Source organism: Portunus trituberculatus, chromosome 26, assembly GCF_017591435.1.
Source record: "Portunus trituberculatus isolate SZX2019 chromosome 26, ASM1759143v1, whole genome shotgun sequence".
Taxonomy (NCBI): Eukaryota; Metazoa; Arthropoda; class Malacostraca; order Decapoda; family Portunidae; genus Portunus; species Portunus trituberculatus.
The window spans coordinates 4,795,285-4,821,460 of NC_059280.1; the positions used below are offsets into that span (position 1 = coordinate 4,795,285).

The 26,176-nt window shown below is 41.2% G+C and overlaps 2 protein-coding genes across 3 annotated transcripts in view; one reads left to right on the plus strand and one right to left on the minus strand.

Moving 5' to 3' along the window:
* Window positions 1-26,176, minus strand: part of LOC123509092 (gastrula zinc finger protein XlCGF57.1-like) — a 40,798-nt gene that overhangs the window by 2,388 nt on the left and 12,234 nt on the right. The window contains exon 3 of one of the 2 annotated variants that reach the window (XM_045263227.1): window positions 12,193-13,909. The exons of the other annotated variant lie outside the window; for it this stretch is intronic. Coding sequence (XP_045119162.1) covers window positions 12,580-13,884 — 1,305 coding nt within the window. The 5' untranslated portion in view covers window positions 13,885-13,909 and the 3' untranslated portion in view covers window positions 12,193-12,579. Of the gene's footprint in view, window positions 1-12,192; window positions 13,910-26,176 lie in introns of those variants that run through there. 2 annotated transcript variants of the gene reach the window in all.
* Window positions 17,060-20,861, plus strand: LOC123509093. Its single transcript, XM_045263229.1, has 2 exons — window positions 17,060-17,672; window positions 19,352-20,861. Exon 2 carries the CDS (start codon window positions 19,388-19,390, stop codon window positions 20,078-20,080), a length of 693 nt encoding a protein of 230 aa, XP_045119164.1. The 5' UTR covers window positions 17,060-17,672; window positions 19,352-19,387; the 3' UTR covers window positions 20,081-20,861.

Below are 26,176 nucleotides of genomic sequence, written 5' to 3' on the forward strand. Positions count from 1 at the left end.
AACCACCACAGTGGCCAGGCTGTCAGCTAATGGTGTGCTCCTAAACCACCACAGTGGCCAGGCTGTCAGCTAATGGTGTGCTCCTAAACCACCACAGTGGCTTGGCCCTTTCACACTGGCCTATGATACGTGGGACGAGAAACATCCGCTCCAGATAGCTGGAACTTGCCCGGGATTAGTGGAACCAAGTTGGGATGGCTTCATATCCATCCCGGTTCCTCGTATGCTATCCCAATCAAAAAGTAAACATGAAATATGCTATAAAAAACCTATCACTTCATTTAAAAAAAACAAATTTTTATATTGAAATATTATATAATATTTCATCAATGTAGAAAGATGAAATATGGATATCATGTCGATAGTTTGTTCTCATAACATGGGCCATGCTTTGCTTCCTGACCTACACCTGACCTACCTGCAGAGGAAGTACCATGGCAGAAAGAACAAAATTCCAGTGGTGTAGAAACGCTGAGATGCAGCTGGTGGATAGAGTCTGGCCAAACAGATCTCTGGGATCACAGAGACGAGAAATTTTGAAAGAGAGTATACAAGAGGAAGATATTCGAGGAAATAACCACACAGCTCCGGGAGGACTTCCCAGCACTGCATGATGTTACTACAGGTAATTTCCATTAAGCAATATATAAGTAGTAAAATAATATATGTCTTAGCAGTACAATTATTGATCTTTTTTTTTTCTCAGGTATGCTAGGAATCTGGATCAGGTTTGGTCCAAACACAGTAGATACTGAATGGAAGAACTTCCTTGGGACCTCTGTGTACTATACAGATTTTTACATTATTTATTGAAAAGTATTCATAATGAGATTTTGTCATTAAATTTGGCATTTATGCTATAGCTAGTCACACTAATTGAATAACTTTTTTTTACTAACTTAATCTAATCTAAACAATTTAACATAAACTAGTCCAATATAATCTAAAAAACAACTTCATGTAAACTAATTTGACGTAATTGAACATAAACAACTTCATGTAAACTAACCTAACTTAACCTGACATACTTAACTTATCCTAACCTAAACAACCCATGGGAATCAATAAGATGGGAGACGGAGTAGAACTGGAGAAAGTAAAAAAGGAAAAGGACTTGGGAGTGATGATGGAAGAAAACAATCAACCGGTAAGCCATATTGATAGAATTTGCAGAGACATAATTTTACTTCAGCAAATCACTATTCTGCTGAAGTGCGCTTTCCCATGAGATACGCCAGGTCACCCCACGCCACCAGTTGCTTTGGTAATATCACGCTTTCCAGACGTTTGTCCTGCCTCTTTCGCTTGGGATTGACCTTTTTCCTGTTTCACGGGAAAATTCTGGTCACACGGGTTCCAGTGGCCATTTCTACCCGTTATCTGATTGCGGAGCGGGTTGGTGCTCACATTTCACCCAGTTAAGTGTTATTCTGCTGGGTTGAGGGGTGGCAGTGCCCCACCAACATGGCTTCTGTTGACAAAGGCTCCCAGTCGGGGAGACATGCTTCTGGCACCAAAGACAGATCCTCTTACGGAGGAAGTTCAAGTAGTTCTTCTGAAAGAACTAAGCACAGGGGCTCTTCTTCACACCGAGAGAGCTCGAAACGCAGCTGTACCTCTGCCATGAGGGATGATCGAGGACAAGAATGCCGCCTCCTCCCACACCCTGTACCTCACCGAATGATGCTAACTCCCCTCCCTGGGCAATAATGTTTGAGGCTATATCTGAGCTATGTGATGAAATCAATGAATTGAAGGACAAGGATAAGTCTGCCTACGACGAACAGCAAGGCATGTTGGGTGCCGATGCAGCCCCAAGAGGCTGTGAGGGGAGTCAAGGTGACGCCAACACCAGCAACAATGCTTCACATTGCCATGAACGTGTGGTAGCAAGTCCTCTCTCTCAGTACTTACGGATTCTACAGTCGGCTTCTCTGGTTTTAATGCTGGTAGGGATTAGGACGAAGATAGTGAAATTCACGATGAACCGAGTATTGGCAGCACACTCCTGCATAGTGCAAAAACATACGGGCCTTTGGAAGACATTTCAGAAGACATGGAGCTGCCAGTGGTTGATATGGTGAATTATCTATTTGACCATGGCATGCGTGAAGAAGAATACAAGCAGATTGTGGAGGATGAAGACACCAAGAGGCCCAGCAACTGCCATGCACTAACCCCAGTTGTCTGCAACGCACAGATCTTTGATGCTCTCAAGATTGAAGCAAAAAAGACTGATTCTCATATGAAAGAAGTCAGCAAGGACATTCTGATGGGTGCCACTATCATCATAAAGTCTCTCACTGCTCTAGACAAAATTGCATAAGATGAAGGTCACGTAGGGGTTGCCCAGGAAGTGGGTATGATAAATGAAGCTTCTGTTTCATCTGTGGTAAAAATGTCATATCTCTATCTGCAATAGTAACAGCTAGAGGGCATGAGATGTCAGTATTATCAATAGACAAAATGTAGAGAGTTTTAAACTTTAAATTGCTCCTCCTGAAAAAAAAATCACAATTTTTGAGTTGTGCCACTCTTCTGGCAAAGGAGCGATATATATATATATATATATATATATATATATATATATATATATATATATATATATATATATATATATATATATATATATATATATATATATATATATATATATATATATATATATATATATATATATATATATATTATGTATATATATACACATTTATATATATATATATATATATATATATATATATATATATATATATATATATATATATATATATATATATATATATATATATATATATATATATATATATATATATATATATATATATATATATATATATATATATATATATATATATATATATATATATATATATATATATATATATATATATATATATATATATATATATATATATATATATATATATATATATATATATATATATATATATATATATATATATATATATATATATATATATATATATATATATATATATATATATATATATATATATATATATATATATATATATATATATATATATATATATATATATATATATATATATATATATATATATATATATATATATATATATATATATATACAGGCAAGCCCCGTTTAACGAAGGTTCACACAACGAAATTTCGCTACAACAAAGGTTTAATTTTACTACCATCTGCTCGTTTAAAGAACACCAAACTCGCTTTAACGAAGTTTTATCCAGGTAATTTTTTTCCAAATTTGAAAGCCTCACCATATCACGCAAGCTGACAGGCTTTTGAATACACCAGGAGCTGCTGGTACTAAGGCCTGCCACAGGAAAAAATCCTGTGACACCTATAGAATAAAGATCAAGATCAAGCCTCTCGTGGACAACACGCGCAACACTCACTCCCCAGTCAAAACATAACAGCATCAGCAGCAGCTTGTCTTCCCTAGCTCAACTTACAACCAAAACGCCCTGCAATTGGCCTAGTGTTCGTAAGAAGACCAGGAAGTCTCTTACTCTCCAAATGAAGCTAGATATTATTCACAGACACGAGAGAGGCCAGAAAACTATAGCAGTGCTGGCCACCATCTTGACTCCATATTATACTGTCAATATTTCCAAGTCAGCAGACTCTATTAAGAAGGCTGGTGAGGCCGTATCTTCCTAGCAAGCTAAAAGAACCACCTGAACTCGTGACTCTACAATGGATAAAATGGAAAGCCTTGTGGAAATGTGGTACATAAGTTTTGTATGCAGTACAATGATGCGCAGTTTGTTTACATTCCACAGGTTGCCGGTTAGTGTCTTTCCCGTTTCACTCTTCCTCCTTTCATAAAGTTAAGATCAACATTATAAAGTTACGTCAATAAACACTTTAGTGTACATTATAATGACTTAAATTAAACTACCTAAATGTTTAACTTCATAATTTTTACTTTCATTAAACATTTTACTGTACTATGATGCACTCTCGCTTTGCTTACTCTCAATGGAAGTTCAGATCAGGGATTAAACTTGTTATAATCGGTTCGCTTAATGAAGGTTTTTTTAGGAACATAGCCCCTTCGTTAAGCGGGGCTTGCCTGTATATATATATATATATATATATATATATATATATATATATATATATATATATATATATATATATTGTGAGGGCCACCGCATTATTTCCCATTTATTTAATTACATTATATGTGTAGCCTCTGCTGCCCAAGTGCGGGCTGTCGCTGTTCGCTGTGCGGCCAACCACCCTCTCTTTGTTTCCACCATTTTGTTGTGTCTGCGAGCCTCGCCTCAGTAACCAGCCAGTCTTCAGCGGAGGTAGACACGTGCGCTCTTGGTTTCTGGCACAGGGTGGAGACACGTGTTGCTGGGCTGTTCTGGGTGCTCACCAGTCTCGGTCTGGGAGTTGTGCCCTCCTTTTTGAGTAGCTGGTTTGCTGCTGGTTAGGCCGTGACGGTGTGGAGCAACGGGCTTGTTGTTCCAAGGAAAGTGTAGCAGGGTTGGCTGCATTTCCTGTGTTTTTTGCGTTCGTCCCCTCTGGTGAGTGGCGACGCGGAGAGACACGTTACTGTCTCGTCCTGATTGTCGTTTTGTAGGTGGCCGTGGTCACCAGTGTGGTTTGGTGGGCGGCTGTGTGCCCCCACCATTGTTGGTGTAGTATCAGTAGTATACTGTTTATAGTCTCAAGGTAGCCTTCAGCGGAGATAGACACGCACTCTCGTCGGTCTGGCACAGTGTGGGGAGATTCGTGTTGCTGGGCTTCTCTTGTTGCTCATTAGTCATCGGTCTGGGAGTTGTGCCCTCCCTTGAGTAGCTGGCTTGTTACTCGGTAGACCGTGGCTGTGTAGAACAACGGGCTTGTTGTTCTGAGAAAATGTTGCCGGTTGGGGCTGCATTTCTCGTGTGTTCGTCCACTTGGGTGTGGCGACGTGGAGGGACGTGTTATTGTTTCGTCCTGTTTTTGCTGTTGGTGGTTGTAGTCACCAGTGGGGTTTGGTGGGCGGCTGTGTGCCCCCACACTCTTTTGTATAGTTTCAGTAGTATACTGTATTGTAGTGGTAGTAGCCACGCACACTATTGAAGGCTGAGAGGCTTCATGTCGGCCAGTGGTGCGTAGTTGTCGTCTACCAGACTTGTCTGTGACGAGTATCTGGACTCCGTGTATAGCTGTTTTCACCTGTATGTGGTGTCTGGGCTTGTGTGTACACCACCGGATGTGCTGTACACATCATATATTGCAGTAGTAGTAGGCTAGGGATGTCAGTCTGACAGGTGTTAGGAAGCACTTGTCGTAATAGGATAGTATAGTAATATACTGTGCGTGTTGTCACAGTCTGTGGACAAGGCGTGCGGAGAGGCATTAATACTTCATAGAGAAGTGGGTGGAATTGTCCTTGTGGGTGGTTTCTGTAGGGGGTATTAAGGCCTCGCCCTGTTACACATAACATCTACCATTTATAAATTCTACTTGGTTGGGTACAGGAGGAGAAGGAGTTGCTGAGGAGATTCCCTTACAGTGGGGGAAATTATACACTGTTGGCGACCTTGAAAGAACCTGAGGGTTACGGCGGCTGTGAGTTATAGTAGTGGGGACTCTGTGGAGTGTTTTATAATCCCCACTGTACTGACTGCAACAAAGCTGGGGATTTGGCCAGAATAACACTCTAGTGAGCTGTAGCAGTTAACCGCAGCGTACGTAACAATATATGTATATATGTATATATGTATATATATATATATATATATATATATATATATATATATATATATATATATATATATATTGTGAGGGGCACCGCATTATTTCCCGTTTATTTAACTATATTATACGCGTAGCCTATGGCCACCCAGCTTGGGCCCCTCGGGCTGTTCTGTTTGAGCAGACAACCCGCCTCCCTCTCCCTGCTTCTCGTTGCGAGTGGGACTCAGTACAGAGTTAGCCTTCAGTGGAGATACGAGTAGATACCCCTCTCGTCGGTCTGGCACAGTGAGAGAGACGCGTGTTGGCTGGGCTTTCGAAGTACTCGCTAGTCTGGGAGTTGTGCCCTCCTGTTGAGTAGCTGGCTTGTTACTCGGTAGACCGTGGCTGTGTAGAACAACGGGCTTGTTGTTCGGAGAAAGTGTGGCTGGTTGTGGCTGCATTTCTCGTGCGTTCGTCCACTCGGGTGTGGCAACGCAGAGAGACACGCTTTGTCTCGTCCTGTTTGTTTTGTTGGTGGCTGTGATCACCAGTGTGTTTGGTGGGCGGCTGTGTGGCCCAACCATCTGTTGTGTAGTAGCAGTAGTATACTGTATATAGTACCGGCCAGTCTTCAGCGGAGTTAACACGTACGTTCTCGGCACAGTAAGAGACACGTGTGGCTGGACTGTGCGTTACCAGTACTCATTAGTCATCGGTCTGGGAGTTGTGCCCTCCTGTTGAGTAGCTGGCTTGCTACTGGGTAGACCGTGACTGTTAGAGCAATGGGCTTGTTGCTCTAGGAGAGGTGTAGTAAGTTTGGCTACATTTCCTATTGTGCGTTCGTCCACTCGGGTGGGGGCGCGGAGGGGAGAGACACTTTGTCTTGTCCTGTTTGTTTTGTTGGTGGTCGTGGTCACCAGTGGGGTTTGGTGGGCGGCTGTGTGCCCCCACCATCTTTTGTATAGTTTCAGTAGTATACTGTATTGTAGTGGTAGTAGCCACGCACACTATTGAAGGCTGAGAGGCTTCATGTCAGCCAGTGGTGCGTAGTTGTCGTCCACCAGACTTGTCTGTGACGAGTATCTGGACTCCGTGTATAGCTGTTGTCACCCGTAGGTGGTGTCTGGGCTTGTGTGTACACCACCGGATGTGCTGTACACATCATATATTGTAGTAGTGTAGGCTAGGGGTGTCAGTCTGACAGGTGTTAAGAAGCACTTGTAGTAAGATAGTATAGTAATATACCGCGTGGGTTGTTCCGGTCTGTGAGTTATCACAGTCTGTGGACAAGGCGTGCAGAGAGGCATTAATACTTCATAGAGAAGTGGGTGGAATTGTCCTTGTGGGCGGTTTCTCTAGGGGGTATTAAGGCCTCGCCCTGTTACACATAACATCTACCATTTATAAATTCTACTTGGTTGGGTACAGGAGGAGAAGGAGTTGCTGAGGAGATTCCCTTACAGTGGGGGAAATTATACACTGTTGGGCGACCTTGAAAGAACCTGAGGGTTACGGCGGCTGTGAGTTATAGTAGTGGGGACTCTGTGGAGTGTTTTATAATCCCCACTGTACTGACTGTAACAAAGTTGGCGATTTTGCCAGAATAACACTCTAGTGAGCTGTAGCAGTTAACCGCAGCTGTGTGGCGTACGTAACAATATATATACAGTAAAGTCCCGGGTTATGTCGGTCTCGAGTTACGTCAAACTCGTAGTTACGTCGGTCCACTATAAGGCAATTTAAGATTAAAAAAAATTGAAAATTTATAAATTGTAAAGTGCGGGATTTATTGTTATTATTGGTGGTTACCCGCCACACCGCCAGCCTCACGCTGCCTTGAATAAAATAACACCCCGCCTCAGTTCCACCACACCGTCGCCCCTGGCAAGAGTGTTATCCTACTTCTGCGTTTACTGACTCAAGTTCTTAGTATCTTGCTCAATGGCACCAAAGAGAATATTCCTTAGTGACAGCAGTGAAGCTAAGAAAAGGAAAACCATTACGCTACAAGAGAAGGGAGGGAGCAGCTGTGTGTGAGGGAGTGAAGAAGAAAATGGGAAGCCCGTTACCATGACAACGGGGAAGTTGACGACCTTGAGGGTTCGCGCACCCATCACAACAATAACAACTCCGGAGCCTTCGCCTGGGCCACATGACACTCGCAGCTCACTTGCACCATCTGCGCCTGTCTGCTGATCTCTATTGCCCTTTCCTATTGCATTTCCTGCCCCACTGCCCACGCTTCTACTCCCACCGCACTGGACTATGCTCCCAGCTGTCCGCTCTGGGCGTCACAACATTCGACCTGCCCACCCACCTGGCGGCCTCAGGGCCACCCCTCTCGGCAATCTGGTCCTTCGCGTTCATGGCCCTAATCAACAGCAAAAACAAACTTGTGTTTCATATTCCTATATAGTTGTAAATAATATAACAATATAACCTTTAACTTACCTGAATGACCATAAACAATGATTGGATGAAAACTTGATAATATGCTTTGAAATGTACGGAAACTCAAGTTACGTACAAAATTGACTTACGTCATGTTTCAAGAACGTAACTCTGACGTAAACCGAGACCTAACTGTATGTATATATATATATATATATATATATATATATATATATATATATATATATATATATATATATATATATATATATATATATATATATATATATATATATATATATATATATATATATATATATATATATATATATATATATATATATATATATATATATATATATATATATATATATATATATATATATATATATATACACATATATACTGTGCCGGTCATTGCATTATGCGACAAAACATCGGCAGGCTGCGGTATTCATTTCAGTCCATATAATTTATGACTCGTTATATCTGGGTCGTGTATCATACGTCTGGCAGGTGAAATGTGACAGGCGGGTGATGTGCTGGGCGTCTGTCAAGGGTCACTTGATCAGTGACATTATCAAGCAGTGATTACGCGCTACTTTGCTTCTCACTCTGGCCACGCTCTTTCCTCATTTTATTTCCCTGTTTTGAGATTTGGTCTCATTATGGGAAAGAGAAAGGACTTGTCCAAAGAGGATATTGCATCAATCATCAATCTGTACAAGGTAAAGACTCCAACAAAGGATATTGCTAAAACTGTGAGTGTGAGTGAAAGAACAGTGCAAGCGTCAAGAAATCGCTCCTCGCCCCTACACAACAGGCGCATAGGGTTGCTTTTGCTAAAAAATATAGTGAGTGGGATGCGGCAAGATGGCGACACATGCTGTGGAGTGACGAATCCATCTTCAGAGTGACTGACAATGCTCGAGGCAATGTTTATCGGCGTCCGGGAAGTGATCGGCTTGACCCTAAATTTTGTTACCACACAGTAAAGCATCCTGAATCTTTAATGGCGTCGGGATGCTTCACATTCTTTAACATTGGTGAGTTGGTGGTGCTTCCCCATAACGAAATGATGAATCAAAATAGCTATCTGGAGTTATTTTCTGATTATTTGCCCAGCTGTTTTGAAAAGTGCAGTGCTGAGGTGTTTCAGCAAGATGGCACGCCATGTCACACTGCTAAATCAGTGACACAGTGGCTCAGTGATTCTGAAGTGAACTTCATAAGTGACTGGCCAAGCAACTCACCCAACTTGAGCCTTATAGAAAACCTCTGGTCTATCATTAAGCGCCGTCTGCAGGGGAAAGACACCAGTACCCTCACCAAGCTAGAAACCGTCATTAAGGAGGAATGGCTCAATTTTGACCACACCATCCTTGAAAATCTTGCCAATTCACTGCCTTCACGTTTAAAGGAGTGCATTAAGAGGAAGGGAAAGCCCATCGACTATTAAGCGATGGTAAGTAAAGATTTGACTATTTTTCAATATTATTCATACTGTTTATCAACATAGTCGGCGCCGCATAATGCAATGACCGGCACTGTATGAATATATATATATATATATATATATATATATATATATATATATATATATATATATATATATATATATATATATATATATATATATATATATATATATATATATATATATATATATATATATATATATATATATATATATATATATATATATATATATATATATATATATATATATATATATATATATATATATATATATATATATATATATATATATATATATATATATATATATATATATATATATATATATATATATATATATATATATATATATATATATATATATATATATTATACATATATTGTTCCAGCCTAGCAGCGAAAAGTGGTTCAGTTGTTTGTTTATATTTCTCTGTGAGACGCTCCAAGGCAGAATTTCCAAGTATCAAATGGCCAAGATGAGCTGCTTTGTCGTTTATGAGTTTATTTTTTGATAATTAAATAACCTTTCCATCAGGAAGCCATTTTTAAATGTCTTGTGTGGTTGTGTCATAGCCTGACTCACGCCCTACACAGTACTTGGCCAGGAGTCAAGTAGGGAGGTGTGTCATTTAGCTCTCTAATTTTTGCCTGACAGGTATAAGTTGACGAGTATTAGAATGAGAAACATCAAGAAGAGAAGACAACTATACTAAAACTCATCTGTACCTACCCATAGGGCGTTGGCCATGTGTGCCGTGAGACTATGCCAAATCTCCAATAAAAACAAACTACTCACTGTCCTGTAGTCATAGCATCATCAACAAAAAACTTTCTCAGAACATTCAGAAACCTTAATTAAGTGGTAGATGATATAAATAATTGTCATATACAAAAACAAATTAAGCTAGTTCATATACATGGAAGGTGATGTGTCATATAAGGTCAGGCGACGTTGCCACTCACGATCCAGGTGGAAATTCCCAGGGAGGTTGGGGGGGGGGGTGAGTCAGGTCAACAAGCACGTGTCGCTTCACTCCTCCTCTGGTCACCACCATGGAAGGACCCTCTGACGCTTCCCCGTCATACACTGTCTTGCGCAGCCAGACCAAGGAATTCATATTCCGCCTTAATAGATATTTCTTGCAAGAGAAAGCAAATCGGGCAACACTCTTACCTTTAACTCAAGCAAGGAAGAGAACAGCTGATGCAGCCGGAATATCTGAAGCCACAGTGAAGAAGATTTGTTCCCGCCCAAACAAGATGTGTGAGACATCACCACAATCCTACAAGCCTGCATTCACCTCACCCATAAAGAATACTCCCAAAAATAGTCCGGGAGCCACCCTCATGGAACAGGACTTGGAAGTGACCCATCTGCTGTAAAATTTCTGACCCCTGGATCATCTTTGTTGGGGTCTGAGACATCCCAAAACAGGCTTTATCAAGTTGGATCGGATTGCATAAACTCTAGAGGGACGTTTTTTCGATGAGAGGTAGCGCCTTTCTAAAACATTCAAATTTGGGGTAGGGGAAACTCTATTTGCAATATCTCGGTTAACTGAAGGGCTATAGACCCAAATTAGGTCTTATTCTCTTTGTCTGAATGTCAGCTTTAAAGTGACACCTAGACATATTTCATCACATGATCCTGGAGGTCACCAGAGGTCAAAAGGTCGCCGAAAGTAGGTCATGCCAAAAATTCGGGGATTTTTTCAGATAAAGTCTAATATGAAATACTGAATATTTTTTTTTCAAGAAAATCTTTGATCAAACATATTCTCTGCATCCCTCATCACATTCTGGGAAAGGGATATTTCAGTTGAACCACACAAAATGGTGCCTTGGCTACTTGATTGTCAATCGATTTTTTGGCTTACCAGGAAATCCGCTTCTTCATTGATATTTCTGGGGGAGGCTCTCAATGAGGCAGTGTTGAGTGAAGATCACATCTCATTGGGCATCTTTCCATGTTGAACAACTCTCTTGTTAGTCAGGGCCATTGCTAAGCGGGTCATGTTTTGGGGGGTCAAAGGTCAATGAGTGCAAAATACAATTATTTGACAACTAAGCTTTATTTTGATATGTTACAATTAGGTACTCTCTAGTCATCATCGTCATCGGCATCGTCGTCATCATCATCATAAGTAATTAACAGACCACATTTGTCAGGTTTCCCATTGCAAGGACAGGCGATTATGCACCCGCTGGGCAGTTTGCGGCAAGGGCAGTTTCTCTGGCATAAGGGTGTTGACTTACATTTGCAAAAGTGCAGCTTGGCTGTTTTCGGTTTCGCAGGAAGACTCTTCATGACTGGAACCAAAGCCCCGTTTTCTAATTGCCGTCCGTAGTGTTCAGGGGGCAGAAGGGTCGGGTTTGACAGACAAGCTTGTTTGTACAGGCTGAACTGAGCCAGACTCCGAAGCACATGGAATCGGAAAGCATCCTCGGTTGGTGGAAGGGAGCGGATATCCTGCTTGCTGGAGGCAAACAAGTGAGCTCTCAACTCATTGAGGCTTGAAGAGCTGACAGCGGAATACAGGCGACAGAAGAACTCCCGGCTTCATCGAAAACCTTTTCATCTACGTCACTCACATCCACCGGCTCAAAATTGGCAAACGTCACCATTTTGCCAATCTGCTGTAAGGCTACCTTAGCCGCCCTCTTTTCCCTCGTTTGTAGGGGTAGCTCACCGAGTCACAACCTGACAAAACATACGCAACAAGCAAGGTTTCTGTGATTTCCAATGAGTCCTTATCGAGGGTCCTAGCCAGTTCCTTTACCAGATCATGAATAGGCAGAAATGTGTCCAATTTCTCCACCCACAGTTGTTCAATGTTCTCTAGCCTCGGGTAGTGGTATAAGCATAGCATCAGGATGTCGGTGTCAGTTGCCTGCACCACTACTCTACAACCCTCCGGGAATTTCGCCATGTGCGCAAAGATCCTGGTATCAGCTTCTTCGTGTGTTGGGCAGTAGAGTTCCTCTAATATGCTCACTCCATAGCTTGACACCTGTACTGTTTGAGCATCAACGGCTTTTGCTTTGAGTTGATTTGAGAATATGCATAGCCACACCAATGTGCTTTGGAAGAGGCAGCTGTGTTAGGGAGCTTACTATGTCTTGAGCAAGGTTAAGAACACGCTCGTCCTCAGCAGTGGAAAGCTGGACCCTCCCATCCTCCCCAACACTTTCATCTGAATCAGTCAGTAACCATGCTAAAAGATTGTACAAGTCCAAAGGTACGAGATTCGCTGCCCCCTGGTAAGAAATTTTGTCCTCACCACGTTCTCTCATCGTTCGTTTTTCAAGTCCTTTTATTTCTGTCCGAAGATGTTTGGCTAAAGGGTACGAAGTACTGGAAACATTACGATCAAGATCACCGGCATCAAACTCATCTGGCAAAAGCTGGCACTCGTCTACTTCTGATTTTAGAGCTACCACCTCAGCACACAGCTCCTTCACACTCAGTGAAGATGCACAAATTAAAGTCTCTCCTCTCTTAAGTTCTACAAGTTGAATGTCTTCACCAAAGTGCTTCAACAGTTTTTTTTTCAGTCTGTCAGAGCGGTAAGGCTGGTTTTCGACCTCTGTCACTTCCTGCAGCAGTTTTCTGTACCGTTTTGACAACTGGCTGATGTAGTACGCGTGTCTATCAACCAAAAGCTCTCCAGAAATCTCAGATAGAAGTTTCTGAAACGTTTTTTCATGCACACTTACAGAAGAATTTTCACTACCGGTATCAGATTTGCCTCGAGCGGCCAAAAGCTGGTTCATACACTTGGTGTGATAGCGAAAATCATATGCCACAAAGTCAATGTGATCATCTCCGAAGCCCTCGATTTTACGTAACAAAGCCTCATCCTGAAGTTCTTTTGCTTTTTTATGAACTTTGTCTTGCCTTTCTTTAGTCGCAATGAGTGTCAGTTTCCGATCTCCCTTCGAATCCCGCTCCTTTTCGCACAAGAAGCACACACTTTTATAGTCAATGCTTTGCCTACTTGGTCGTCTTGCTTCTCCGTCATCCTTAGGTTTTTTCGAGGTAGAAGGCTCCAGTGCGTCAACAGATCGTTTCAGCGTGTACACGGCGCGGCAGTCCTGATGACACACGGGCTTTTTTACGAGAAATGACTCATCTTGTATATCCTCCCAGATTCTCTCATAAACGTCATCATGCCGAGTCTGGACAGCATTCCTAAATGTGTTCAAGCCTACTTTTGTTAACATACGAATGGGTCCATTTTGGTCAGTGACAGTTTGGCACACTAAACATTTTGAATAGTCGTTTCCACGAGACGTAGACCTTTTCCTCTTCCCTTCAATGGCAGGCTCCATCACCAGCAGAGTTCATCAGTGGGACCTAAAATGAAAGGGAGTCTTACAGACTAGAAGCACATCACTTTATGAACACTCCCTCCCGACGCCTGACGTCGTCCGCCCTCCCCGACCCCATTCTCACCCGGCCCCCTCCACACCCCACCCATGACTGTAGTAAGTGGCCCAGTTAAGCCAAAATTGGCCCAAAATACTTTGATATGATAGTGTACAAATTGTAAAAGAAAATACACCATACAATAGTCTGTACTAGTTTTCTTTAGATTGATAAATTCCTAATGTATTAGTTGCAAAAACACATCAAAACATCTGAAATCAAAGGTTTTTCCACAGAAGGTAATTACCATACCTACATATTCATTACCAAATTTGTTATGGTCTAGTATAAAATAAAACAGTTAAGAACAATTGCATGTTTTCTTGTACCTTTTTTGGTTACCGCTAGGCCTAGGGGCCTAACCAGTACTATGCTTCCATATCAGTCCTAAGTGTAAATAGACAAGGTCCTGATAGAAAACGAACACCGTTTTGAAAGAATATATCGTCACTCTTGCAAACTATCGATATTTGTGAAAAAACAGTGACAAATAGATGAAATCTCGAATTTCACAAAATATTCATGGCATATCACGTAACCGATGTAATCACTCTTTTTGGTCCAATGGAGACATTGTTTTTCCAAACGTTGCTTGTGGATGTTAAGAACATTATTGGACCTGAAAATCCCCAAGTTATCAAATTTAGCCATGGACATTTGACAAAATGTATGAAAAGCCCCAAATTTTGGGCATGACCTACTTTTGGCGACCTTTTGACCTCTGGTGACCTTCAGGGTCATGTGATGAAATATGCCTCGGTGTCACTTTAAAGCTGACATTCAGACAAAGAGAATAAGACCTAATTTGGGTCTATAGCCCTTCAGTTAACCGAGATATTGCAAATAGAGTTTCCCCTGCCCCAAATTTGAATGTTTTAGAAAGGCGCTACCTCTCATCGAAAAAACGTCCCTCTAGAGTTTATGCAATCCGATCCAACTTGATAAAGCCTGTTTTGGGATGTCTCAGACCCCAACAAAGATGATCCAGGGGTCAGAAATTTTACAGCAGATGGGTAATTTCAAAACTGCTTTTTAGCCACTTTTCAGAGGGTGGCTCCCCGACTAAAAAGTCACAAACCTTGATGACTTTGATAAGTGCGTCCTCAGAAGAACAATTTTGGAATTCTACACAAGAAAAGAAGTTCCAACATTAGAAAAAAATAAAGGAAAAAATACAAGTGAAAATTTATTTCAAAGGATCCAAGGAGTCCCTATGTCGAGTAGTCAAAAAAATTGGCTTCTTCCGATTCAAGAGAGTTGATGGTCGCAAATTTCTGATGAGAGAAGTGATGTGCAAACGGCAAGAGCACATTTTTTACAAGAGATGCGGCGACTCAAGAAAACTTACGACAGCTTTGTGTACCTGGATGAAACTTGGGTCAACCAGAATTACACTGTATCAAAGTGTTGGGTTGATATCAGAGCCAAGAAAGCCACTGGAATAAAAGTTCCTACAGGGAAAGGGAGCTGCCTCATCATCCTCCATGCAGGAACAGAGTATGGATCTATTAAGAATGCAGACCTTGTATTCCAAGCAAAGAACAGTGGTGACTATCACGATCAAATGATAGCCACGAAATTCGAGGAATGGTTCAAGAAACAGCTGCTGCCCAACATTCTTCCTAAGTCTGTCATTGTAATGGACAATGCCTCCTACCACTCAGTGCAGCTTGAAAAAATGCCAACAAAGTTATGGCTGAAAAATGACATCAAGGAATGGCTCATCAAGAAAGGAGAACAGCCAGGAGATGAATTATATAAAAACCAACTTTACAATCTTACAGAGAAATACAACACTGGCAAGAAAAATGTGATGACACCATTGCCAAGGATGCTGGACACAGGGTTGTGCAGTTACCACCTTACCATTGCCAGTACAACCCTACTGAGCTGATTTGGGCCCAGGTGAAGAGGAACATAGCAGAGAAAAATAACTACAAGATGGCAGATCTGAAGCTCCTCGTAAAACAGTCCTTGGAGGGAGTTACACCAGCAAACTGGATGAATGCAGAGAAACACACCGACGAGCTGCGAGAAGAGGATACAAAACTTGATGGGACAGTTGATCATGTTCTAGACTCGTTTGTGATCAACACAGCAGACACTTCAGACGAGGATAGTGACTCTGTATAGGCATATCCTGCTTACAGTCAATAAGAGGATTAGGTGTCCTGGGGACACCTCTAAAAAAAAAAAAAAAAAAAAAAAAAAAAAAAAAAAAAAAAATAAATAAATAAATAAATAAAAAAAAAAAAAAAAAAAAAATAAATAAATAAATAAATAAATAAAAAATAAAATGCACCTAAGACTTTTACCTCAAAGGTGGTGTGGAAAAAAAAAAGTCTCCTCATTAATGATTTTCAAGAATAATTTCAGCTTTGGGCAGTTAATGAAATAATTAAAAAGCTACTTCGATCATCTGTGTTTCTTTCAACCACTCAATATATTACTCTGTGTTTCTACTCGTATGTGCACTTATTTGACAAACATGTAAATTACTTGTCTCATTTTCATGTATATAACCAGAATCTTTGTTGCATTTAAAGTACTATATAGCTGCATGGGTATTTGGGTCTCTTCTGAGTTCTTTTAGTGAAGTCATGCATTAAAATAGGTAGAGAACGATCATCACTCCGTTTTGTTTGAAGAAGGTACTGGTAAAGCAGTGCCAACGTCGCACCCAAGAGGAGCCACACCTTGGGGGTAGGTACGGATGAGTTCTACTATAGAAACAAACAAACAAATGTATCGTTGGGAGACAGCTGGACTTTCAATTCTGGCATTCCCTCTCCCCTCCATCATGTGTGTTATCTCCCCCTCCAAGACCCTGCCTCCCCCCATGCCTTATGCCAGGCTTCTCCACCATCTTCTCTATATCATAAGACTGTTATGATCTTTTTAAACTTTTTTTTTTTCTTACTGCCTTCATCATCACAACTTTACATGACAGCTCTCACAATAAGACTATTACAAAAAATTATGTTGAGACAAAGGTAGAAAGCTGTACCAGAAAAGCAATAAATACTTCACTATCATTATCTCACTTCAACACACTAATAATGACTCAGTGGTGTCCAGTTCAGCAGTGAAACAGCAGATTGCCATGACGCTGCTGATGGCACCTTCCTAACCCTCACATTTTCTAGAGAAGTAGGTATCTAATATGTTATCATTCTATCATTCTCCAGGAAGTCATTACTGTATACACAATCATTTAATGTGCTTTCACTCATTGTTTTCTTACCCATTTGGGTTTTGTACATGTTTTTTCTCAATTTATAAGAGGTTAGGAGAGGAAATTCTGCGTATCCACCAGGGCCTTGGCAGCTATAATCTGGATATGCGAGCAATTACTGTACACTCACTTGTGTTCAGATAAGGTGCCCATGACGCGGTATCCGTTTGGTGATGATGTCTTGCAGTCAGCAAGACAGATTGAGGAGTCTGAAAAGCCCAGGAACAAGATTGCACCAAAGAAGTCTTTCTCATCATGGAAATCTGCTGCTGGCAAGTTCGATGGGACAAAAGCAAGAGTATTTTTTGGGAGAAATCCTTATAGGGGCTTCTCATCCAGATTCCACCCCTACGGGCACTGCAGGGCTGGCTTCACAAGGCAGTCCTTCTCCAGGCAGGAAAATGAGCCAAAAAATGCCCGAGGCCGGGGACACTGCAATCCCCGGCAATAACTCAGGTAAGCCACAAATTTGAAGCAGGTAGACTTCATAAGTTTGTGTATGAATGAATGGCATAAGATCACAAGTGATCCATTTATTTTAGATATTGTTGCAAATTGTCATCTTGATATTGATGTAAACAACATTGAACACTTATTTCATGAAGAAATTGAATATGTGTTCAGCATTGAAGAACAAAGAATTTTATCTCAAGAAATTACTAAATTGCTAAAGCATAAAGTGATCACAGAAACTCATAGACAGAATGAGCAGATTATATCCCCTATTTTTCTGAGGAAGAAAAAGAATGGAGAATATAGAATGGTCCTTAATTTAGAGAAGCTAAACAAGCATATTACATATAAACATTTTAAGATGGAAAACTTTGAGCAAGCAATTAGGCTCATCAATAATAATGACTACATGGCTTCAGTTGATTTAAGGAATGCATACTATTCAGTGAAAATAGCAGATGATGAGCAACAAAAATATCTTTGTTTTAAATGGCAGGGGAAAATTTACCAGTTCACATGTCTTCCCAATGGTATTTCTGATAACGCTCAGCTGTTTACTAAGTTAATGAACCACATCTTTGCTAAGCTGAGAGAGAAGGAATACACTATCACCAGCTTTATTGATGACACTCTCATGTGCAGCAGTTCATGGTTAGGTTGCAAGGAATGCATTCAAAGCACAATACAGGTCTTAAGCAAAATGGGTTTCTGTATCAATGAAGAAAAGTCTGTGTTACAAACCACCAAAAGAATTGAATATTTGGGTAATATCATCAACTCAGAGACCATGACAGTTACGCTACCAGAGCGCAGAATAATTAGCCTTGTGAAGAGTTGTAAACAATAAATGAACAAAAAGAAAGACAAAATCAGGGAAGTTGCTAGAGTAATAGGCATTTTGGTCGCTGCAATCCCAGCAGTTGAAATGGGTAAGTTACATTACAGAAAGTTAGCAAGGGCAAGAATTGCAGCTTTAGCAAAAGAAAGAGGCAACTTTGAGAAATGGATGGAAGTTACAGAAGAAATGAAAACAGATTTGAACTGGTGGGTAAATCATGTGGAAGGTGAAAATAGGAAAATTTTCAGGGCAGGTACTGAAATTGAGCTGTACACTGATGCTTCAAACTTAGGTTGGGGCTGCTGCCTTAACCACCAAACAGCAAATGGCAGGTGGTTGCCAGAAGAGAGAGAATTACATATTAATGCACTGGAACTCAAAGCATCCTTTTTTCCTTGAAATCATTTGAACAACAAATTCAGGGGAAGAACATAAAAATATTTTGTGACAACACCACAGCAATGAACTATGTTAATGAAATGGGTGGCATAAAATCTGAGATCTGTAATGATATCTGCATTAACATACGGGAATGGTGTGTAGAGCACAAAGCATGGATTATATGTTCTCACATACCAGGTAAAGCAAACTTCTTGGCTGATACAGCATCTCGCAAATTTAATGATAAACATGAGTGGAAACTGGATGAAAAAATTTTTGGGGATATCTGCAAAATTTTTGGACTACCAAGCATTGATTTATTTGCATCCAGACTTAACAAAGAAGTGAAAAGGTTTTGTTCATGGAAACCAGACCCTGAAGCTGAACATTTTGATGGATTCTCAATAAAATGGGCACAGTTTGAGTTGATTTACATGTTTCCACCCTTTTCCTTGATTGCCAGGTGTCTGCAGAAGGTGTGGGCAGAAACGGCAAAAGGATGGATGGTTGTGCCACTATGGACATCCCAGGCCTGGATGGGAATGTTAGTGAGAATGCTCATCAGGGAACCTCGCCTCATAATGAGGAAGAAGAACGTATTAAGGCTGTCCCTGTCATCAGAAGAGCATCCCATCATGAAATACACAAAGTTGATGGCCTGTCTACTGTCAGAGAAAGAATGCGAGAGCGAGGAATTTTTGAAGCAGGTACAGAACTCATCATGGCGTCCTGGAAACCAGGAAGAGAAAAGCAATACAGACTGCATCTTAAAAGATGGACACAATTTTGTAGTCAATGGGAAGTTGATCCCTTTACTCCCACTGTAGAACAAATCATCAATTTCTTATCTGAAACTTTTCGCAGAGGTGTCGGGTACGAGTGTATCAACACTGCAAGGGCAGCTCTCTCCTCACTAGGGATAGTGGTGGATGGCCGCAGGGCAGGGGACCACCCTCTCGTCGTCAGGTTGCTAAAGAGAGTATTCAATCTACGCCCAGCTAAACCCAGGTATATTGAAACTTGGGATGTCAAGCCAGTTTTAGAAAAATTAAGAGGCATGAGCCCTTTACATTCTCTTTCCTTGAAAGATTTAACTTTGAAATCAGTTATGTTGTTGGCACTTATGCAAGCAGCCAGAGTGCAAACTCTACAACTTGTTACTTTTAAAGGATATCATAGGCAAGGATTTTAGATGTATGTGGTTAGCAGGCAATATTAAGTAGTGCAGACCAAATTTCAAAGTTCAGTTTATCAAAGTGAAAGCTTATGAAAAGGATAAAAATTTGTGTGTATTTGAAACTTTGAAAATGTATGTCAGTAGAACTAAGCATATAAATATTATGATAAAAGCATAACCCAAGATACTGATCCCTTCCAAGAAGCAGTATTAGAATAGCTAGTTAATTGTTAAAGGTGCCATAAAGTAGTTTGGGTGTCATCAGTTTATAATTTCTCAATAAACACTACATGTTATTCAAAGTTTTATTTAACCACCTAAAAGCACGGATTCTTAACATAATAAAGAAGAAATATGAAAAATAACAATACTAAGGTACGACTTCCACATGGCTTTAAAACCTCATGGGAAAGCGTACTTCAGCAGAATAGTGATTAGCTGAAGTAAAATAGATGAAGTACACGAGACTTACTGTAGGTTAGTTGAAATGTACTTCTAATTTTACGAAGCAAATCACGTCTGTTGAAGGAAGCTTTCACATGCCTCCTCTCCCACCCATAATTGTATGAAGTGACATGAAATGAACAACACTAACCATGGTATTGGTGAAGAAAATTTTGATCATGTGAATTGTCGTACGCTTTAAACTCTGGCGGCGTGGGGTGACGTGGTGTATCTCATGTGAAAGCTTTCTTCAGCAGACGTGATTTGCTTCGTAAACTTAGAAGCACATTTCAACTAACCTATGGTAAGTCTCGTATACTTCATCAATTTGCTAAGGAATATTGGATTAGCATTTCACTACATGGACAAAGATATGATAAATAATAAGACCCAGATTGGAATATGCAGGAGTAGTGTGGACCCCCCATAAAAAGAAACACATAAGGAAGTTGGAGAGACTACAAAAAATGGCTACATGAATGGTTCCAGAATTTGAAGGGATGACATATGAGGAGAGACTAAAGGCTATGGATCTACCAACCCTGGAACAAAGAAGAGAGAGAGAGGGGATCTAATACAAGTTTATAAATTGATCAACGGAATGAACCAAATGAGAAACTGATCCTGAGAGAAAAAAATGACATTCGAAGCACAAGATCGCATGGTAAAAAGCTGAGGAAGGGAAGATGTTTGAGAGATGTTAAAAAATATAGTTTCCCGCAATGATGTGTTGAGACGTGGAACAGTTTGAGTGAGGAAGTGGTGTCAGCAACGAGTGTGCATAGTTTTAAAGTAAGATTGGATAAGTGTATATATGGAGACGGGGCCACACCAGCATAAAGCCCAGGCCCTGTAAAACTACAACTAGGTAAACACACACACACACAGACAGGGAGAGAGCACACAAGTGAGTTTGTGGCACCATGTTTGGTATATGACTGACGGCCTGTAGCCATAACTTGTTTGTTCGTCAATCAGGCGTAGTCGGTCGTGTGTGGGTCTCAACACAAGGCCAACCCACACTGTGGCAGGGATGAGCAACAGCTCGCTACAGTCATTTGCGGTATTTCTTTAGTAATTCACTATCCTTCAATGCCACGGAGTTCAGGTTATCCTCATGGCATGAGCGTATATGAATACTGAGATATGATATCCATTATAGCAGGCAATAGAAGTGTGGTGAAAGACAACACACAGACTAAAAGGGTCACAAGAAGAAGAAGCGGCCGAGCCACCGAAGTTTCCGCATTGTCTGTGGACGATCTCATCTCTGCTTTATTTTCTGGTATTCCATGTAAGATTTCACTATATGCATTCCAAAGCAATCCTTTCTTGGGTGCAAGGTTTATAAAAAGCTAATAGAAATATATATAATTTTTTTTAAAACCCATGTGGTATGTTGGGGACCAGCCCAGTACGCATCCCCGCTATTTCCATTATTTCCTATGGGAAAATTACGTCTGCTTAATGAATTTCCGCTCTACGAACAGCTTTGACACCCTGTCCTGTTCGTTAACCCCTTCAGTCCGGGGATGTATATATACGTCATGGTGGCTACGCGCGCCAGTCCGGTGACATATATATACGTCCAGAAGCCTTACCTCCAGTCCGGGGACGTATTATTACGTCTTGCGGGCCATAAGCGTTTTAGATGAGTGTACCCAAGAAAACCAACAGCCATTCGTTTTCTTAGATATGTATATTATCTAGGAAAATGAATATGTGTAACTATTATATCGCAGACAAGAATAAGTTTTCACATGAAGGTTTATTTTTTGTTTCGTCAGCTTTAGCAGCCACAGCCACCAGCTTACAGATGGAGAGAGAGAGAGAGAGAGAGAGAGAGAGAGAGAGAGAGAGAGAGAGAGAGAGAGAGAGAGAGAGAGAGAGAAAACTTATCAGTCTCACATGTCAGGTGATAATCCTATCCCCTCTCCTCTCTCTCTCTCTCATAGTGTTTCCATTCGTAGTTTTTTGCAGGTTTTTGTGTGTGTGTGTGTGTAATTCACTGTTTGATCTACTGCAATCTCTGACGAGACAGCCAGACGTTACCCTACGGAACGAGCTCAGAGCTCATTATTTCCGATCTTGGGATAGGCCTGAGACCAGGCACACACCACACACCGGGACAACAAGGTCACAACTCCTCGATCTACATCCCGTACCTACTCACTGCTAGGTGAACAGGGGCTACACGTGAAAGGAGACACACCCAAATATCTCCACCCGGCCGGGGAATTGAACCCCGGTCCTCTGGCTTGTGAAGCCAGCGCTCTAACCACTGAGCTACCGGGCCGGTGTGTGTGTGTGTGTGTGTGTGTGTGTGTGTGTGTGTGTGTGTGTGTGTGTGTGTGTGTGTGTGTGTGCTGACACACTGAAGCCTCTCTCTCTCTCTCTCTCTGTTCGCGCGCAATTTATTTCGCGTTTGAAATAATGTATATTTTGCATGATGGGTATATGTTGCCATTTGCTACACATACTGGCATGCAAATGCTAGATATATTAGGGGACTCTTTTCAACAATAAATAACAGTGTTTACCGCAAATGAGATGCTTCACTCTGATATAAGACGCTTTAGGCTATCTGTACAGACAGAAATATGACAATTCATGATTGCTACCAGGCCACAGCCCTCCACCTCCGACTTCACAGCACTCCCCTCTACCTCCGCCTTTCCTCACAGCCTCCACATCCGACTTCACAGCACTCCCTCCACCTCCGCCTTTCCCTCACAGCACTCCCCTCCACCTCCGCCTTTCCCTCACAGCCCTCCACCTCCGCCATCACAGCACCACCACCCAAGAGATTCAGGAAGAAATCTCCCGAATTGTAAAAAAAAAAAATAAATAAATAAATAAATAAATAAAAAATAAATAAATAAATAAAAAAATAAATAAAAACGTAATAAAATATAAAAAGTAAAATTTTGTATTGTTTTCCTTTTTAGCATAGCAATGGGAAGTGTATTGTAACATACAAATATTTTTACACATCCTGATATATAGTATGTGATGAATATATTGAGTTTATGGCTAAAACATTGATTATTCAATACTAAAGCTTCAAATCTTGGCGCGCGCGGGCTGCCCGGATGGAGTGCGGTGCGTGTTTTCTAACTTCCGGGGCGAATGGGTTAAGCGGAGTATTGCTGTATATATACAGTAAGTCCTTGTTATACGGCAGTTCTTTACCTGGTAAATTCAGTTACGGTATTTGGAAATTACTACCCTCGATTCGATATACGGTAAGACAAATTCATAGATACGGTATCCAGTCATGTCATCCGAGAGGGCTCAGCGCGGGGGAGCAGGGGTGATGACATCATCCACGCCACACCTCCCCGCCACTCACAGTACTGACTTTAACTTGACCACCCTTGCAGCCAATTATCTCTTCCCCTCCCTCCCCTTTTTTTTACCTGCAATACAAATTACTTACATGCATTACTAATTAGATGAATATATGGAATATTAAAGGGTCTACTGTAAGTACAAATATATACATAATAATCATGGCAAGCATTTAAAACCTCCTACCAGCGGAGAACCATGCAGCAACTGATAAAGGGCACAGATGGGCCTGGCAAGCCCACTATCAGAGAATGGTGGAAGTCATATAACATCAAGTACGCCTTAGATAACATCCAGTTATCTTGGGACGAAGTGAAGACGTCTACCATGAACTTGGCGTGGAATAAACTATGACCAGTCCTCCATCTACTCGTTCTTCAAGCCAGTCAGACATGCCGTCCCTGTCACACCTGCCGACCCTGCTACAGCTGGCCCTTCCTCAATATCCTCTTTCTTCAAACCATTGAAGCGAATTACACTAATGAAATACAGCAGTATTTCATTGGTAATTCACTATCAATCAGTGCCACGAAGTCAAGGTTATCCTCAGGGCATGAGCATACGTATATGAATACAAAGATATGATATCCATTATAGCAGGCAATAGAGTGGAAACATAAATGTGGTGAAAAACAACATGCAAGATAAAAGGGTCACAAAGAAGAAGAAGCGGCCGAGTCGCTGTGAGTCTCCGCCTCGTCTGTAGCTTTATTTTTTGGTATTCCACGTAAGATTTCACTTTATACATTACAAAACAATCCTTTCTTGAGAGCAAGGTTTGTAAAAAGCTTATAGAAATGTTGTTTTGTGAACATAAATGCATATATAAGACAGTAACACCACCTCCAGAGGTGGTTCCCAGCAACCTCAGAGCAACCTAATAGCAACCTCGTCACCGTCCCTCCAAGTGTTTGTGGATGCCATTTCGCGGCAGGAGGTTGCTCTGACGTTGTTAAAGAATCTTGGATCCAGCTCCAGGAGCACTAGAGACAGATGCACCTTATTCCAGTACAGACAACCCTTGCTTAAAGAACGTTCACACAACAAAATGTCGCTACAACGAATGTTTCCTTTTACTGCTCGTTTAACGAACACCAAACTCGCTTTAACAAAATTTTATCCTGGTGCAGGTAGTCCTCGATTTATATGTATTTACTTTATATGAATTCAGAGTTATACAGTGTACAAAAATAGGTGTTATTCATCACATTGTACGAATTCCTCAGAATTATACGGTTTCAAGAAAGTTAAAATTCGCTCGGCGATTTAGATCAGAAATGTAGCCACAAGGTGTCACTAGCAAGCTGTTTCCTGCCACCTGTATCCCTCTCACCCAAGGAATATACAGTGCTTATAGGATCCTTGCTCTCACCCTGGCGCATGCCAAGCAGCCTCATTTTTCACCTACGCGTGGTTATGGCAAAATCTCCCTCTTTCATGCCCAGTGTTTACCATGGGTCCCAAGCACCCTTCTGCATCTCCAGCTGGCGGTGATATGCCCAAGAGAGTAAGGAAGAGGAGGAGGAAAAGCTGGAAGACTTGGACAGGGCAGAAAAAGGCCAGCAAAACAGTGTTATTCAGGGAGCATTGGGCATGAAGGAAGCCACGGTAAGGTGCATAAAATCCGAGAATCAGCTAAGGCAGGAGCTTCACTCAAAGGTAGCCAGTCGTCCTATGCTCGTCCTGTGGAGATGCAGAGAATGGAGAAGATGCTAGCTACGTGGATTGAGCACCAAAATAAGACCCGTGTGCCCATCAGCTTGGTGCTAATCAAAGCGAAGGTTGTGTCAATCTTTGACACCATCGAAGGGGAGAAGAAGCTGTTCATTGCCAGTAACGGCTGGTTCAGCAACTTCCAGAAGAGGTACGGCTTCCACAACCTGAAGATGGTAGGGGAAGCATCTTCAGCAGATGCTCAAGCTGCAGCAGAGTATCCTGCTGTGCTGCAGAAAATTATAGAAGACGGCAATTATTCCCCAAAGCAAGTTTTCAACATTGAAGAGACTGGCCTCTACTGGAAGAAACTGCCAAACCATGCATACATAAAAGAGAGCGTGAAGATAATGGAGGAGGCAGAGGCAGCAGCAGCAGCAGCAGCAACAGCAGCAACAGACACATCGGGACAACCTCAGCGAGCCCTCACAGCAGCCAACTTGTCTGAGTGTATGGACTTATTATTTTTAGCGCAGTCAATGAAAATTCTCCAAGAAAATGATCCAAATGTTGAAAGAAGCACCGCCATTATCAGGGGGATCATGGAAAAGATGACGTGCTATGAGGTTCTTCTCAAAGAAAAACAACAAAAGAAAAAACAGC